General features: G+C 41.0%; 1 protein-coding gene across 1 annotated transcript in view; it reads right to left on the bottom strand.

The window, feature by feature from the left end:
• Positions 1-1,406: 1,406 nt before the first annotated feature.
• The window catches only part of DNAJC12 (DnaJ heat shock protein family (Hsp40) member C12), a 52,153-nt gene continuing 35,270 nt past the window's right edge, over positions 1,407-18,289 (bottom strand). The window contains exons 4-5 of the mRNA XM_053585915.1: positions 9,788-9,992; positions 1,407-1,950 (exon numbers count right to left, since the gene is read on the bottom strand). Coding sequence (XP_053441890.1) covers positions 1,856-1,950; positions 9,788-9,992 — 300 coding nt within the window. The 3' untranslated portion in view covers positions 1,407-1,855. The remainder of the gene's footprint in view (positions 1,951-9,787; positions 9,993-18,289) is intronic.

Raw genomic sequence — 18,289 nt, 5'->3', positions numbered from 1 at the left:
ATATAAACAACAGAAATGTATTTCTCACAGCTCTGGAAGCTGGGAAGTCCAAAAGCAAGACAGATTTGGTATCTGGTGAGGCCCCTCGTCTGGCCCCTAGATGATGCTCTCTTACTGAGTCCTTGCATGGGAGAAAGAACACAAGGAGTTTCTCTCCCAATCCTCTTTTACAAAGGCCCTACAGGAGACTCTATCCCCTTGACACAATTACCTTTGTGGATTTTTTTTTTTTTTTTGGCCAGGGCTGGGTTTGAACCCGCCACCTCTGGCATATGGAACCGGCGCCCTACTCCATGAGCCACAGGCGCCTCCCCGACACAATTACCTTTGAAAAGCCCCACCTCTGATACCACCACCTTGGGGGTTTAGGATTTCAACATATGACTTTGGGCTGGGGGGACATAAATATTCAGACCATACCAGTTGTCATATTGTTTTTCTTTCTCATTGTGAAAACCAGTGAAAATTGTCATTGACTAAAGAAACTCTACTCTAAAATCTTTTCTTTTTATGTTTTCATCTACTTGTTCTCAATCTAAAATTAACTAAAGACTACATGTTACCATAAAGAATTCCAACCGGGGCTGGACAAGATGGCTCACACCTATAATCCTAGCACTCTGGGAGGTCGAGGTGGGTGGATCACCTGAGCTCAGGAGTTTTAGACCAGCCTGAGCAAGAGCGAGACCAGACTTTACTAAAAATAGGGAAAAATTAGCCAGGCATTGTGGTGGACACCTGTAGTCCCTGCTACTCAGGCAGCCTAAGTAAGATCACTTGAGCCTGGGAGTTTGAGGTTGCTGTAAGATGTGATACCACAGCACTCTACCCAGGGGTCAGGCAGGTTGGCTCACATCTGCAATCCTAGCACCCTGGAAGGCTGAGGCAGGTGTGTTTCTTGACCTCAGAGGAGTTTGAGACCAGCCTGGGCAAGAGTAAGATGCTGTTTCTACTAAAAATAGAAAAACTAGCTGCATCTTTTGGTGAGTGTCAGTAGTCCAGCTACTCAGGAGGCTCAAGAAGGAGGATCACTTGAACCCAATAGTTTGAGGTTGCTATGAGTTAGACTGATCCTACTGCATTCTAGCCTGAGCAACAGAGTGAAACTCTGTCTCAAAAAAAAAAAAAAAACAGAATTCCAACCTAGCTGGGAGTAACAGTGTGTACCTATATATAATCCCAAATACTCAGCAGGCTTAGGCAGGAGTATCACTTGAGCCCAAAAGAATTCCAACCTAAAGAGGTTGTGTTACCTAACATGCCATTTTCATAGTCCAAACATACTTTATAAATTTATCACTTACTTATACACAAGAAATCGTGTAAAAACATCTTTCCTCAAATAAATCATACCCTTTTAAACTCACAATTATTAAAGTATTCAAATTATTTTTAAAATATTGAATTATAAATTCATTTATAAACTTTGGGAAAATTATTTATTTGACTCTATGGGATTTACACAGTAATTTCACATTTCATTTTAAGTCAAGAGTCAGAAAATATTTTTTGTCATCCAGCATTAATAGCGATCCCAGTCTATCAATGAAATATTTAAATACACTGTACAGACATCAATTTTTAAATGGATTTTTTATAAACAGCAATAACAGGAAAAAACATATAATACAATCTACTCTGGATCTATGGACTAAATATGCTCAAATATTGAAAGAAACTAGTCTTCTGAATATTTTCTCATTTAAAAAACAGAACTGGTTCAAGCACGGAAGAATCAATAGATACTCAGCAATTCACAAACATGACATATAAGCATATAAGATAAGAACAAAGACTGTGTATTGGCAGCACAAGGGTCAGTCTTGATCTCCCTTTTTTAAGGAGCAAGGACATTTCATATTTCATAGTTTCTGAACTTCCTCAGGAGTTCTGAGGGAGCATCCCCAGACCAGCGGAAACGAAGGTGCCAACAGTTCACATCTGAAAAACCTTTAAAAGAGAGAAAAGAAATATTTAAAATCAGAGGTAGGAAAATAAAAGTCAGCCTTGTTACAGTAAAACATCTTGGGGATAAGATTTCACTGCAACAAGTAAAATGTAAGGATAAGTCTTTGGTATGATTAAGCAGAGACCACAGAATTCTTAGGAACAGGAATTGTAATGTATATGGATGAGAAGACCCCACAGTTCAATGCTTCATAATAAAAGGAATTTCATAGATACCTCCAGTGGTGGGAGTTATGACAATTCATCTACAAAGAAACTGAAAACAACTTTTATACAGCGTTCAAAAAACCTTTCAGGAAGTGTAAGGTCAATGGTAAAGGATCCCTGGAAACACAAGTGCTATAATTGAATTCCACAGTAACAATATATTTTAAACTATAATAAACAACGTTGTTGAAAATTAGAGGGAAAGGGTCATTTTCCTTCTTTACTAGAATAAGAGTAATCTGGCAAAAGTCTTCTGCAGGCAATTTGGCAATATTTATCAAACTTGTTAAAATGTGTGAGCCTTTGACCCAATAATTCCACTCCTAGAAACTTATCCTAAGGAAATAATAATAGATGTACCCAAGGGCTTAATTATAAATAATGCTAATATCACTTATAAATTTTTTAAAAATAAATAAACAATACATCTGCAGCAGAAAAAAGTTGGTTAAAAGGTTTTGATACAGTCATTAATAGTTTTTTTTAATATTTACTGTCATAGCAAAATGATCACAGCATATTGATAAGTGACAGGGAACGGCTTTTACAGTATGATCTCATTTCTAAACTCATTATTAACATGAGCATGTGAAAAATTTTTTAAGTCAAAAAAATACACAAAAATGGTATTTATCCCCAGTTAGTTGAAATACATATGATTTTCATTTTTTATACCTTTTTTTGTTTATCCGCACTTATTTTTCTGCACAGGTATGTCTTTTTTTAATTTATAACATTGCTAATAAAAAAGCAAGTTAAAGAATAATAAATACAATATACTTCTATTAATGTTTTTAAATATCTAACCAGGAAAAATATACACAGAATAGTTGACAGTAGTTATCTTAGGGAAACAGAAGTTGTTTGCAGTTTTAAAGAATTATCAGAGAAAACAAATCTGAAGAATATCCATTTGAGGAAAAAGGGAAAAAGAAGGCTGGGTGCCTATGCTCAGTGGTTAGGGCGCCGGCCACATGGTCCAGGGTTGGTAGGTTTGAACCTGGCCCGGGCCTGCTGAACCAAACAAACAAACAAACAAAAAAATAGTCAGGCATTGTGGTAGGCACCTGTAGTCCCAGCTACTAGGGAGGCTGAGACAAAAGAATCTCTTGAGCCAGGCGGTGCCTGTGGCTCAGTCGGTAAGGCGCCGGCCCCATATACCGAGGGTGGCGGGTTCAAACCCGGCCCCGGCCAAACTGCAACCAAAAAATAGCCGGGCGTTGTGGCAGGCGCCTGTAGTCCCAGCTACTCAGGAGGCTGAGGCAAGAGAACCGCTTAAGCCCAGGAGCTGGAGGTTGCTGTGAGCTGTGTGAGGCCACGGCACTCTACCGAGGGCCATAAAGTGAGACTCTGTCTCTACAAAAAAAAAAAAAAAAAAGAATCTCTTGAGCCCAAGAGTTCGAGGTTGCTGTGAGCTATGATGCCATAGCACTCTACTAGGAGTGAGAAAGTGAGACTCTGTCTCAAAAAAAAAAAGGAAACTGTTTCTGATGGCTCATAATTAAATCTCACTCACAAAATATTTACAGTATGATCCTATTAGTTTTAGGTATACTAACATAAATGAAAATATACCAAATAAGAGATATTATTAATAGATGTTTCTTTAACACATTATGCATTTTATTTTCTTCCTTTTGTTTGACCATATTTTTTCACATTTCTACAGTAAATGTATTTTTATAGTTTTAAAAAGATGTAGTTTCTAGCTGGGGTTTCCCTAGAAAGGAAAACCCAGACAAGGTGAAGCAAAGTGGCTAATTTGGGAGGCGATCCCAGGAGGCCCTGGGAGGGGAACAGGAGAGAGAACCAAATCTATAAAGGTACATCATCAAACAAGTTACCATATCGTAGTAACTGACTGGCGCTTGGCCCCACCCCCGCCAGGAACCCTGGGAGACAATACAAAAACCCTTTAAAGTTATACTATGTATTTTAGGGGTGAAGGGGCTAGGGAATTTAGCCTGCCACTCCTATTCATTATTGTCTGGTGGCAGCATCCAAAGGGTGTTTATTCCCTGGCACGTACAGCCTGCTCGTCTGCTGGCAAGCTAGCTCCATTACCAGAGAAAGCCCTCTGGCAGTCGTGATGTTTGTGGTGGAGGCCATAGGGTTGGCAAGGGCTGGGAAGATAGGTGCCCAAGGGATACGGCAGCACACCAACAGCATCTGCTACATTTGATGTTTTTAACTCCATGATGTTACATAAAACTATTTGATTCTAGAATTGTATCTATGAGAAGTCATATTTAGTGCATATTTAAACAGAAAGAAAGCAAAAGTGAGCTGGTTTTGCACATCAGTTTTTCAGATGCTATGCTCCGTACTGGTTGCAATGAAGAGTCAGAATATTACAGGGACTGTTTAGTGGCCATTCATCACAGAAAAGACATCATCGGTGAACTCCAAAATGAATATGAAGTTACTGCTTGAGGAAATTAACAAATATGCTAAAAAGTAACATATAAGAAGCCACCGGGGGCTTGAAAAGGTTGATGTGAATAGTATTTCATAAATTTTGGATGTTGTATTAGTTTACACTGCAGTAAAATGAAATTATGAATGATCATGCAACTGAACTTTGATACATCAAACTCCAGCTTGAACGCACTACTAAGAAGAGCCAATCAACTCTTAAACAGCATCAAGAAAATCCTGGTGAATGCAGCCTGTAGCAGAATTTCATAATTCTCCAGCAACGGCCTCTCGGAAGAATGGTCCTCCCTCCCTCATATCCCCCCTGCTTCATTCTTAAACCACAGTAAGAGTACACACTTCATAATGTGAGGACATCAAAACTGGCATCACAATTTGCTTTGAGTAAATTTTGCATGAAAATTGATTATATTAATTGGAGTCATCTTGTCATAACGAACTAGACTAGAATTCCAGAAACCCTGGGGAGGAAAAGCAAAGCACTCAGGACACAAGCACCTGCCTAGGGATTACATCTCAAGCCAGCTGCCAAAGGACTGCTACAGCCTTTGACAAATTTCACTCAGTAGCTGGTAAAACCAACAGGAACTGCTGTGCCTCTAAGACTAGCTTTACCCAATCAGAGCGTCATACCCAGCAAAGGGACCCCTAAAGGCCCCTAACTGTCTCAGCCTGAGTCCCCGCACGTCTCAAACCGCCCCTTGGCTTAATTCTGAGAATAGGTTTCAGAATAGAACAAGGAAGTTCCCAAGAACTCCTAGCAATAGGTGACAATGGGAAAACTTACCCCCTTATCCCTAGCCATAGGTAAAACAATGGTGAAAAGCTTATTCAAACTTCGAACCAGGCCAAGTTTGTCCCCATGCCAGCTGAACCCCCTGACTCGCTGTAACCTCACCCTCAGCCCACCTGAGCCAACTCTGTAACCCCGCTCCCTGAGCTAACTAACTGCCACGTCCTGCTTCTGTTTTTGCTTGGCTTGCCACATAGCACAAAAAAAGGTACAAAAAGCAACCTGCTTTTCTCTTTGGGGCTGTTGGCCCTTTGGGTGGCAGCCCACCTACACAGGTGTAATAAATCACGATCTGATTTATACCTGAAGTGGGGTCCGAGTCTTTCTTACAGGCGGCAAATAATTACAACAAGAGCTTGCCAGCTCCCAAAAACTTCACTGGTGCCAGTAAGTTTTATTTTAAAACAATACATAGCACTTTCTGTTCTACCCCAACTGTCTCTTTGTTCTTTGGACATACCAAAGACCACCCCAGTCTGTGTGTTTACCCCAAACTCCAATTCTGTTTCTATATATTTTCCCAAATAAAAAGTTTTGCCTAGAAATTCATATCTCTCTCTCTCTCCATGTATATATTTTTTCCTTTTCTTTTCTTTCTTTTTTTTTTTTTTTTGGCCAGGGCTGGGTTTGAACCCACCACCTCTGGTATATGGGGCTGCTGCCCTACTCCTTTGAGCCACAGGTACCACCCTTTCTTTTCTTTTTTTGAGACAGAGTTTACCCAGGTTAGAGTGCTGAGGTGTCATCATAGCTCACAGCAACCTCAACTCCTGGGCTCAACCAATCCTCCTGCCTCAGCCTCCTGAGTAGCTGGGACCACAGCCATCCATCACAATGTCCAGCTAATTTTTCTAATTCTAGTAGAGAAGGGATCTTGCTCTTGCTCAGGCTGGTCTCAAACTCCTAAGCTCAACCAATCCCCCACCTCAGCCTCCCAGAGTGTTAGGATTACAGTAGGATTATAGGATTACCATGCTGGGCCACATCTCTGTATTTTTATTTGACTTTGACATACTGCAGTAGAACCTCTGTAAATTGACCACCACAGATACCAAATGGTACTCTAAGAAGTCCCATAGTAAGTGGGGAGTGGTAGCTCACGCCCATAATCCTAGCACTCTGGGAGGCGGAGGTGGGTGCTTAAACTAACAAGTTCCAGATCAGCCTGAGAAAGAGTGACCCCAAGAGTTTGAGTTTGCTGTGAGCTATGACACCACAGAACTCTACCAAGGGTGACAAAGTAAGACTCTGTCTCAAAAAAATAAAAAAGAAGTCCCATAATAATAAAAACTAAAACTAAAAAAAGTCCTTACTGCTTACCATGTGCCTGGCGCTGGTCTAAACAGTTTATGTGTATTAAGTTATTTACTCCTCAAAAAAATCTTACAAAGTAGATCCTAATATTTTGACCACTTATTGCCACCAAACTGCACAGTTAAAAATAGTAAAAGTGGGCCAAGAACAGTGTCCATACCTGTAGTTCTAGCACTTTAGGAGGCCAAAACAGGAGGACTGTTTGAGCCCAGGAGTCTGAGGTTATAATGAGCTAGGATTGCATCACTGCATAACAGCCTGGTCAACAGAGCAAGACCCTGTCTCAAAAAAATTTTTTTCAGGGCGCCTGTGGCTCAGTGAGTAGGGCGCCGGCCCCATATGCCGAGGGTGGCGGGTTCGGACCCAGCCCCGGCCAAACTGCAACAAAAAATAGCCGGGCGTTGTGGTGGGCGCCTGTAGTCCCAGCTGCTCGGGAGGCTGAGGCAAGAGAATCGCGTAAGCCCAAGAGTTAGAGGTTGCTGTGAGCCGTGTGACGCCACGGCACTCTACCTGAAGGCTGAACAGTGAGACTCTGTCTCTACAAAAAATATATATATATATATGTTTTCATTTTTTTAATGATAAATAAAGATGATAAATTATATACATGTCTTGTCTCAATAAAAAATAAATTAAGCGGGCGGCACCTGTGGCTCAGTGAGTAGGGCGCCGGCCCCATATGCCGAGGGTGGTGGGTTCAAACCCAGCCCCAGCCAAACTGCAACAACAAAAAGATAGCTGGGCGTCGTGGCGGGCGCCTGTAGTCCCAGCTGCTCGGGAGGCTGAGGCAAGAGAATCACATAAGCCCAAGAGCTGGAGGTTGCTGTGAGCAGTGTGATGCCACGGCACTCTACCGAGGGCAGTAAAATGAGACTCTGTCTCTACAAAAAAAATAAGTTAATTAATTAATTAATTAAGCTGAGTGCAGTGGCTTGTGCCTATAATCCTAGCACTTTGGGAGGCAAAGGCAGGAGAATCACTGAGGCCAAGATTTTTATTTATTTTTTTTTTTGAGACAGTCTGAAGCTATCACCCTGGGTAGAGTGCCATGGCATCGCAGCTCACAGCAAAGACCAACTCCTGGCTTAAGCGATTCTCCTGCCTCAGCCTCCCAAGCAGCTGGAACTACAGGCGCCTGCCACGATGCCCAGCTGTTTTTTGGTTATAGTTGTCATTAGTGTTTGGCAAGCCCAGGCTGGATTTGAACCTGCCAGCTGTAGTGTATGTGGCTGGTGCCTTAGCAGCTTGAGCTATAGGCGCCCAGCCTGAAGCCAAGATTTTGAGATTCTGTCTCAAAAATAAATAAATAAATACAGTGACTATTTCTAGAAAGACTATGATCCACCACAAGCTATCTGATTATCTTCTTTTTTATACAAGTGTTCAAGGATATTCAGGAACCTTTTGCTTAAAGGCTAAACCCTTATGGGGTGCTACATCACAGCCCTGAGAATCAACAAATAAGAATTTGAGGGCAGCGCCTGTGGCTCAGTGAGTAGGGCGCCAGCCCCATATACCGAGGATGGCGAGTTCGAACCCAGCCCCAGCCAAATTGCAACAAAAAATAGCCAGGTGTTGTGGCAGGCGCCTGTAGTCCCAACTACTCGCAAGGCTGAGGCAAGAGAATCACCTAAGCCCAGGAGCTGGAGGTTGCTGTGAGTTATGACACCACGGCATTCTACCGAGGGTGACAGAATAAGACTCTATCTCTAAAAAAAAAGAATTTGAAAGACAGTTACAATGTATGTATATATGTGCCCATATGATATTATACACCTAAACTAGTTAAACACAGTTGAATGGCTAGATAGATAGAGGGTCAAAGAAATGATAGTAACAGCTAACATTTACCCAGGGCCTGCTATAGGCAAATTGCTGAGCTAAGCATTTTGGATTGATCTCCCCTCTTAATCCTCATGGTAACTTTATGAGAAGGCACTTTTTTTTAGAGACAGAGTCTCACTATGTTGCCCAGGTTAGAGCAGAGTAGCTATTCATAGGCATGTTCATAGCAAACTATAGCTTTGAACCCCAATCCTCAAATAATCCTCCCACCTTAGCCCCCCAGTAGCTGGGACTGTAGTCATGCACCACTGTACCCAGAGGAGGAGGTACTATTATAATCCCTCTTTTATATGAGGAAACTGAAGTCTAGCGAAGTCAAGTAAGTAGTTAGGAGCCAGGAGTTGAACAAAATTTTATATCACCCTGCTTCAATGACTCATAATGTCCACAGAGCTACTTACAGATGAGATGTCATGTCAGGATAGTGCAATGCCTTGGAACACAGATTTTTTTTTTTTTTTTTTTTGTTTGAGACAGAGTCTCACTATGTCTTCCCCGGTAGAGTGCTGTGGCATCACAGCTCACAGCAACCTCAAACTCTTGGATTTAAACAATTCTCTTGCCTCAGGCTTTCAAGTAGCTGGGACAACAGTGTCCACCACAACACCTGGCTCTTTGTTGTTATTGTTGTTGTTGTTGTCATTATTGTTTTTAGCAGGCCCAGGCTGGGTTCAAACCCCCCAGCCCCAGTGTATGTGGCCGGCATCCTAACCACTGAGCTACGGGCGCCAAGCCAGGAACACAGATTTTGATGCCAAACTCTCTTGGTTCAGATCCCTTCCCTTCCCTGCCACATACAAGCTGTCTACCCTTCAGCCAATTACTCAACCACCCTAGGCTTCAGTTTTCTCATCTATAAAATGAGAATAATATTGATACCAACCTCACAAACTTGTGGTGAGGATTTAAGGAAATATAAAATTAATATAAAATGAGACAACAAATGTAGAGTCGTATATGTAAAGAATGTTCCTAGATATTCAATACATGTTCGCTAGCATTATTTCAGTAAAACAGAAGACATTTTGAGAAATATCTTAAAGTTTCCCTTGCAAGGAAAGTATTTACCTTCTAGTATCTATGTCAATGCTAAGTTAGTTCCTTTTAAGACATTAAACCAGTCCTTAAATTTGGCTTTGGAAAAGGCAAGAATAAATACAATATAAGCCAAGGTCTTTAATTTCAGACCTTTTTCATTCTACAAAGTTACAAGACATGACTTACTTGAAGAATCTGGATTTGCAGGGGAGACTGACTTCTCCAGGGGCTCAGATTCTTTTTGTTCCATGTTGTCTGTGGTTGAAGTCAACTCCTCTTTCTTTATTTCGCTTTGTTTATTCTGTTCCTCAATTTCAGTCTTGTTAGCAGGGGTCTGGTCAGGTTCCTCCAGCATCAGGTCTTTTTTACCTTTGACAGCCCAGTGCATTGACTAAATTAATTAAAAGCAGAGATATAAATATTAACTCAATATCAGTTTTCTTTTTTTTTTCTTTTTGAGACAGAGTCTCACTATGTCACCCTCGGTAGAGCGCTGTGACATCACAGCTCACAGCAACCTCAAACTCTTGGGCTTAAGCGATTCTCTTGCCTCAGCCTCCCATGTAGCTAAGACTATAGGAGCCCGCCCCAATGCCCAGCTATTTTTTATTTTTTGTTGCAGTTGTCATTGTTGTTTAGCTGGCCCATGCCAGGTTCAAACCCACCATCCTGGGTGTATGTGGCTGGTGCCGTAACCACTGTGCTACAGGCACCAAGTTTATCATACAGTTTTCTATACTTAAAGTTCAATATGTGGTAACATCTACTATTATAATATTGATTAGTAGAATGTTATATTGGGCTATTAAGCAGATATTCATCAGTTAATCAAGATATTAATTAATCTAAACATTGTCGTTTTTCAGCATACATGCTTTTGTACCTTTTTCATTTTGTGTCCTGTATATGTATTTCCCGTTAAAAATTTAAAAATTAGACAGACATAGGTGAATAGATGGATGAAAGAATTAATAAATAAATACAGAGTAAGAAAGAGAAATTGTGAATTTGCTGTGTCAAGAATATTCCAAGTAGAATAATTAGCCGTGGCATCAACCAAAATAATGAACACCACTGCTGCTCAAAACCTTATCTGGATATTTAGTGGGAAGCTATTCCTGAAGTATTACACTAATAGTGACACACAGCTTCTGTTACCCACACTGAAAGGCAGCATATCCTTCTACACACCATAAAACCATAACTGTAGCCAGGCATGGTGACTCATGCCTGTAATCCTAGCACTCTTGGAGGCTGAGGTGGGCAGATTTCTTGAGGTTAGGAGTTGAAGACCAGCCTGAATAAGAGTGAGACACCAGCTCTAAAAATTGCCAGCCATTGTGGAGGGCACCTGTAGTCCCAGCTACTCAGGAAGCTGAGGCAAGAGGATCACTTGAGCCCAGGAGTTTGAGGCTGCTGTGAGCTATGATGCCACGGCACTCTACCAACGGCAATATAGTGAGACTCTGTCCCTCCTTCCCCCACGCAAAAAAAAAAAACCCGGCTCAGCACCTGTAGCTCAAACAGGTAAGGTGCCAGCCACATACACCTGAGCTGGCAGATTCGAATCCAGCCTGGGCCTGCCAAACAATAATGACAATTACAACCAAAAAATAGCTGGGAAAAAAAATAGCTGGGCATTGTGGCGAGCGCTTGTAGTCCCAGCTACTCAGGAGGCTGAGGCAAGAGAATCACTTAAGCCCAGGAGTTGGAGGTTGCTGTGAGCTGTGATGCCACAGCACTCTACCCAGGGTGACAGCTTGAGGCTCTGTCTCAAAAAAAAAAAACCCATAACTGTATTCAAGCCATCTGCTCTAATCCAATCAAAGAAGTCACTTATTCCCACCTACAACTTATCTCTTCTTGGCTACAAAGAAGCTTCATCCTGAATCCTGTTCCCTGAAGAAGAAAACCCAATCCACAGGCCAATTAACCCACTCGCCACAAGGTCCAAGAACCACACCATAAAGCAATCACTGCCACCTTTCAATGTAATCAGCTCTCACTAACAGGGATTAAAAAAACTGAAGGAGAGGCACCAAAGTGTTAACTCTGGTTATGTGTGCATGGCAAGATTATAAAGTTATTATTTTCTTTTCTTTTCTATTTTTTTTTTTTTGGTATTTTCCATATTTTCATTGGATGATTATATGTGTAAGTTAGAAAAAATTAGATGTATAAAATTAGATGCAAAAATATATAAGGAGGGAGCTTTTGACTGCCAGCAATATGTATATTGAGGGGAATGGTTACAGAGTAAATACTTCACAATCATTTACTAAATGGCTCATGCAGACTTAGCATTTCTCTGTATGTTTTATTTCAAGATAAAAATGTTAATTTCAGGACAGGCATGGTGGCTCACACCTGTAGTCACAGCACTTGGGAGGGCAAGGCAGGTGCATTGCCTGAGCTCACAGGTTCAAGACCAGCCTGAGCCAGAATGAGACCCCCATCTCTAAAAAATAGCCAGGTGTTGTGGCGGGCACCTATAGTCCCAGCTACTTGGGACACTGAGGCAAGAGGATCACTTGAACCCAAGAGTTTGAGGTTGCTGTGAGCTAAGATGCACAGCACTGTACCAAGGGTACAGTGACCACATGAGACTCTTGTCTCAAAAAAAAAAAAAATGTTAATTTCATAATAAGGCAACAGCCTCAGCTGGTACAAAAAAAATCTGGTTTGTGTTTGGTTGTTTTGGGTTTGCTGTGCTTTGGTTTGGGTTTTTCCATATGTATAGAATAGAAGAGGCTGGCCAGTGGCTTCCTAGAGGGGAAAGGACATTATAAAGATTAGTGAAAAACAGAGAGTAAAAAATTCAAGAATTCAGGGCCCAGAGAGCTGAAAATGTGAACCATGAGCAACACAAGTCAGCTAAGTGGCCTGTACATGATGTGATCACCGCTGTGCCTCAGTACTTCTCTCTGGAGATCAGGAGTGCCTAGGTCTGCCTTTGGTAGGTTGAGGATTAATGCTTTATCTAACAGCAAATGCGTTGAAAGCCCTCAGTGAAAGGCTATTCCGAAATAGTAGTCTTACGCATCCATCTCCTTTATGAGTAAATCAGAATAAAGTATTTTATCATCAGACTCTTACATCTACTGATCCAAATTAAAGAAATACACAGAGGAAAACTCCAAACTGTATCTCACCTCATATGCATGAGCGTCTCATGCTTTGCAGTTCAAAGGACTAATGTAAGAACCCTGGTTTGCTGGGCCACAGATAGCCAGCAAATCACTCATTTCTGTGTTAACACAGCACAGCTCCACTAGGGGATTAGTTGCACAGCACAGCATATAATATCAAGTGAAATAGTCTATGCTGGAGTGACTCATGTCCATAGAATCAGCATCCGTAAAAAATACCAACTGATAATAATTAATAGAGACTAAGAGGGGAACAAGGAAAGGGAGAGTCTGCACAGCAAATAATGAACTGCTCAAGACAGAACATCTTTATATGCACAGAGTGAACTAACTAAACAGACAGCAAGCCTAGATGCAAATGTTACCCGACAAAGAGGGTCCAGCCACCTGTCACTGTCCCAGCCAATGCAGAGAAAGAGAATAGGTCCAACTAGCTTTCTTATCAGAAGACCAGCAATTCTGGAGAGTAGTCTCTCAACTCGGTTTTGCCTCAGTTACAATTCTAATAGTTTTTACAATGGGAATACAAGGAAACAGACCTAGAAAATTTTAACTTTACCTAATAGGAAGTAACATCAAAGTAGTCTTCATTCTAACAATGCAAAATGTTTAAGCAGCAGAAAGGTAATTTTCACTTTAATAAGATATCTAGGAGGATCATCAGAGAAAACACCTTCTTATCAAAGTAACCTTTATCAATATCACAACACCTATTGTCTACGTGAGACTACTTCCTCAAGTCTCCTAGTAGACATGCTCACAATCACGGAGAAACCTTAACTAGATAACCAAGGAGGAAGGGTGTGGGGGAGAATGGGAACTCTGCAGACGAGGTTCACCATACTGCTTCAGCTTCGCTTCTCAGACTCCACCTTGTAGGCTGCTTTGCTGGTTTCACAAAGGCCACTGACCTTCCAGTCTGTGAAACTGATATGTTGTTATCTTACTGTCAAAATTAACTGGTTTACCAATTTACCTTAATGGGCCTTTTTTTTCCTTAGGAAGCCTTTTTCTTACAATCTAGACCTTAGTCAACAATAGGAAATTTAAAAAGAAATTGATTTACATGCCAGTAAATATTGGGACAGATAGAAAAAGAAATCAATTGACTCAGATGAGCCACAGATCAGCTGAATAAACTACACAAAATTGTTTATTGTTATCTTGGGTCACTATGAGAGAATTTTTTATTTGTCTATGTGATTTCTGATCTGCTTTTAGATAACATCTGACTAGGACAGATTGCCTTTTAAGCTGGCAGTAGGTGTTCAATCGCATACCGTTTCCCATCTGGCTGGGAAAACTGTGGCCACGCAGGGCATGGTAGGGGGCTTTCCTGGTAGGTAGTCTATGGCCAGTTGGATTCACCCCAAGGACACCTTGAAATTCAGAAACAGTAGACAAATAGGCCCACCTGGGGGTGACCCAAGGACCATTCCCAGAAGCAATCAACTTGTCAAATAACGAGTAAACCAAAAATGTTTCTATTAATTGTTTATGGAATTTGTAGCACGTCAGGCACAGTGGCTCACGCCTGTAATCCTAGCACTCTAGAAGGCCGAGGGGAGGGTGGATTGCCTGAGTGCACAAGTTCCAGACCAGCCTGCCAGCCCCATCTCTAAAAATAGCCAGGTGTTGTTGTGTGTGCCTCAGCTACTTAGGAGGCTGAGGCAAGAGAACTGCTTGAACCCAAGAGTTTGAGATTCCTACGAACTGTGACATCAGGGCACTCTACTGAAGGTGACAAAGCAAGACTCTGTCTCAAAAATAAATAAATAAATAAAATAAAATTTGTAGCAATTGATGTGGCATGGGACAGTTTTAACAGCCTATAAGAATTTTTCTTGGGGGCAGCGCCTGTGGCTCAAAGGAGTAGGGCGCCTGCCCCACATACCGGAGGTGGTGGGTTCAAACCCAGCCCCGGCCAAAAACTGCAAAAAAAAAAAAAATTTTTTTTCTTGGCACTTCATCCTGAGAGTGGCTTTGTTACAACTATTCTCCCATAGCCATCCTCCTTCAGCCATTCAGCCATGTATTCTGGAGCTAGAGGGAGAGCCATCCATACCCTGGATTTGGATAAAATCATTTAGCACAACAAAGATGAATTTCCCTAAGATTCTTTGTGCTAGAAAGGTCTCTCTTTTCAAGTTATCCCAGGATCCCAAAAGCCTAGATATGGACATCCTCATTCCATATCCCATTTGTTTGTTTGTTTATTTATTTATTTATTTATTTATTATTTATTGGTCATGCTTGGTAGGGTGGCATGACATCACAGCTCACAGCAACCTCAAACTCCTGGGCTCAAGCAATTCTCTTGCCTCAGCCCCCCAAGTAGCTAGGACTACAGGCACCCACCACAATACCCAACTATTTTTAGAGACAGGGATCTCACTCTGGCTCAGGCTGGTCTTGAACCTGTGAGCTCAGGTAATCAATCCACCCGCCTCAGCCTCCGAGAGTGCTAGGATTGCAGGTGTGAGCCACCACACCCAGCCCAATATACCCCTTTTTAAACCAACACTACATGTCTAAATTTAAATTTCCAGGCCAGGTGTGCTGGCTCACACCTATAATCCTAGCACTCTGCGAGGCTGAGGCAGGAGGATCCCTTGAAGCCAAGAGTTTAAGACTAGCCTGAGCGAAAGGGAGACCTCCCATCTCTATTAAAAATAGAAAAATTAGCTGGGTATGGCAGTACACACCTACAGTTCCAGCTACTCAGGGAGGCTGAGGCAAGAGGATCACTTGAATGCAGGAGTCTGAGGTTGCTGTGAGCTAGGCTAACAACACAGCATTCTACCGAGGGCAACAGAGTGAGAAAGAAATTTTTTTAATTTCCAAAATATTCATTAACCTGGGTGAATTCCTAAAATATGTTTACAAATTAAACTATCTGAAGGAACTTCTAGAAAAAGAAAAAGAAGTAGCTAGTGAAGTAACAGAGACCTAGTGTAGGTAAAAAGTTTCAGTTCAGTTTCATCAGATCATAGAAACACAGCACGCTTGAAGCTGTGGCTCATGTGAGGAATTCTTCCCAAAGAGATTCACATACTATGATCCTGTGTGTGAGGCTACAATAGCACATTGTGATTTGTCTGTGATCTGTCCTGCCTTCTAGATACGGAGACTAATATTGATCACAACTAATCATTTTTCCTTTCAGAGGGATTATATCAATGAAATAAAAAGCAGAAACACAGGGTTGATGATGTGAAAGAAAAGGTATTTTATAAGATTTAACAATCTGTAAATGTGCTAGGGATGCAAACATGCAGGTGTGTTTTAGATAAATGTCACCTGAAATTCAAATCCTAAAGTTATAATCATGTCAGAATAGTATGTGTAATACAGTAGTCCACCCTTATTGGGGGCAGGGAGGATGTTCCAAGACCCCCAGTGGATGCCTGAAATAGTGGGTAATACCAAACCCTATAGATATATAGATACTGTGTTTTTCTCTATGACAAAGTTTAATTTATAAATTTGGCACAGTAAGTGATTAACAATAATAATTAAAATGAAATATAACAATTATAACAAGATATTATAATAAAAATTATGTGAATGTTCTCTCTCTGTGTCTCTCCCAAAATACCTTTTAGTCCTGTACCTATTTTTGGACCAGGATTGACCATAGGGAACCAAGAAAGAGAAACCACAGATAAGAGGACACTAGTATCACTGCTGATTTAAAGCAGAGAGACATGTATCTCATCATTTTTGTACCACTAATAAAAATAAATCAGAAACCAAATACTATCCCAGCACACTACTTCAATTTTGCTGACAAGACAAATGATGCAGCCAGTAAGATTTAAAATGTAATTATTGTAAGACCTCCAATAGTTCACAGCTAAGCTAAATTCAAAGCAGAAATGATGAGTTTGGAGACAGGAAATTAGTCTTTAATGGAAAGATGTTGGCTATATAAATTAAAGCAGAGATGTGGAGAAGATTTTTTTTTTAAATCTACAGCTAACTGTATATTAGCTATTAAAATTTAAGTGACACAGTTGAGTGGATCATCAAGACAAATGAACTCAGAAAGCATTAGAATAGCAAGAGTCGGGCGGCGCCTGTGGCTCAGTGAGCAGGGCGCCGGCCCCATATACCGAGGGTGGCGGGTTCAAACCCAGCCCCGGCCAAACTGCAACAAAAAAATAGCCGGGCGTTGTGGCGGGTGCCTGTAGTCCCAGCTACTCAGGAGGCTGAGGCAGGAGAATCACCTAAGCCCAGGAGTTGGAGGTTGTTATGAGCTGTGTGATGCCATGGCACTCTACCGGGGGCCATAAAGTGAGACTCTGTCTCTACAAAAAAAAAAAAAAAAAAAGAATACCAAGAGTCGCTAATCTGCTTGCAGTTACAATGCGTCACACTTAGGAGACTGGACTGATTATAAAGAGTTGGTAGAACAATGTTTATTTAGCCAGTGTCAACAAAGAATTTTGAATTTATCACAATGAAAACGAAAAGAAAAATCTTATTCAAAAAATAAGAATATATAAAGTTTGAATATATAAAGTTACATCAGTATTTCTTTTGAAATATTCCCCCTAGTAATTTTGTGAATGTATACAATAATCATATGGTCAATCCCTTATAAAATAATCATCCAACCTTAAAGAAATGAATGTACCATTCTTTCCAAAATGAGATGAAGAAAACATTTTATATTGTATGCAGAGTGGCTATAACCATATATCTGGAAGTTTTGCATTGCCCTTTCCCTATATTTCAAAGACTCTCCCTCAGTATTGCAGGCTTGTTATCAACAATTTGCTCAAATCTTCTTAAAATAAAAATTTTTAAGAAGGAAACCTAAATGTAGGGCTATAATTTTTTTTTTTTTTTTATTGTTGGGGATTCATTGAGGGTACAATAAGCCAGGTTACACTGATTGCAATTGTTAGGTAAAGTCCCTCTTGCAATCATGTCTTGCCCCCATAAAGTGTGACACACACCAAGGCCCCACCCACCTCCCTCCTTCCCTCTTTCTGTTTCCCCCCCCATAACCATAATTGTCATTAATTGTCCTCATATCAAAATTGAGTACATAGGATTCATGCTTCTCCATTCTTGTGATGCTTTACTAAGAATAATATCTTCCACGTCCATCCAGGTTAATACGAAGGATGTAAAGTCTCCATTTTTTTAATGGCTGAATAGTATTCCATGGTATACATATACCACAGCTTGTTAATCCATTCCTGGGTTGGTGTGCATTTAGGCTGTTTCCACATTTTGGCGACTGTAAATTGAGCTGCAATAAACAGTCTAGTACAAGTGTCCTTATGATAAAAGGATTTCTTTCCTTCTGGGTAGATGCCCAGTAATGGGATTGCAGGATCAAATGGGAGGTCTAGCTTGAGTGCTTTGAGGATTCTCCATACTTCCTTCCAGAAAGGTTGTACTAGTTTGCAGTCCCACCAGCAGTGTAAAAGTGTTCCCTTCTCTCCACATCCACGCCAGCATCTGCAGTTTTGAGATTTTGTGATGTGGGCCATTCTCACTGGGGTTAGGTGATATCCCAGGGTTG

Source organism: Nycticebus coucang, chromosome 3 (assembly GCF_027406575.1).
Source record: "Nycticebus coucang isolate mNycCou1 chromosome 3, mNycCou1.pri, whole genome shotgun sequence".
Taxonomy (NCBI): Eukaryota; Metazoa; Chordata; class Mammalia; order Primates; family Lorisidae; genus Nycticebus; species Nycticebus coucang.
The sequence above is the reverse complement of the archived record's forward strand: the minus strand, read 5'-3'. Positions and strand labels throughout refer to the sequence as shown.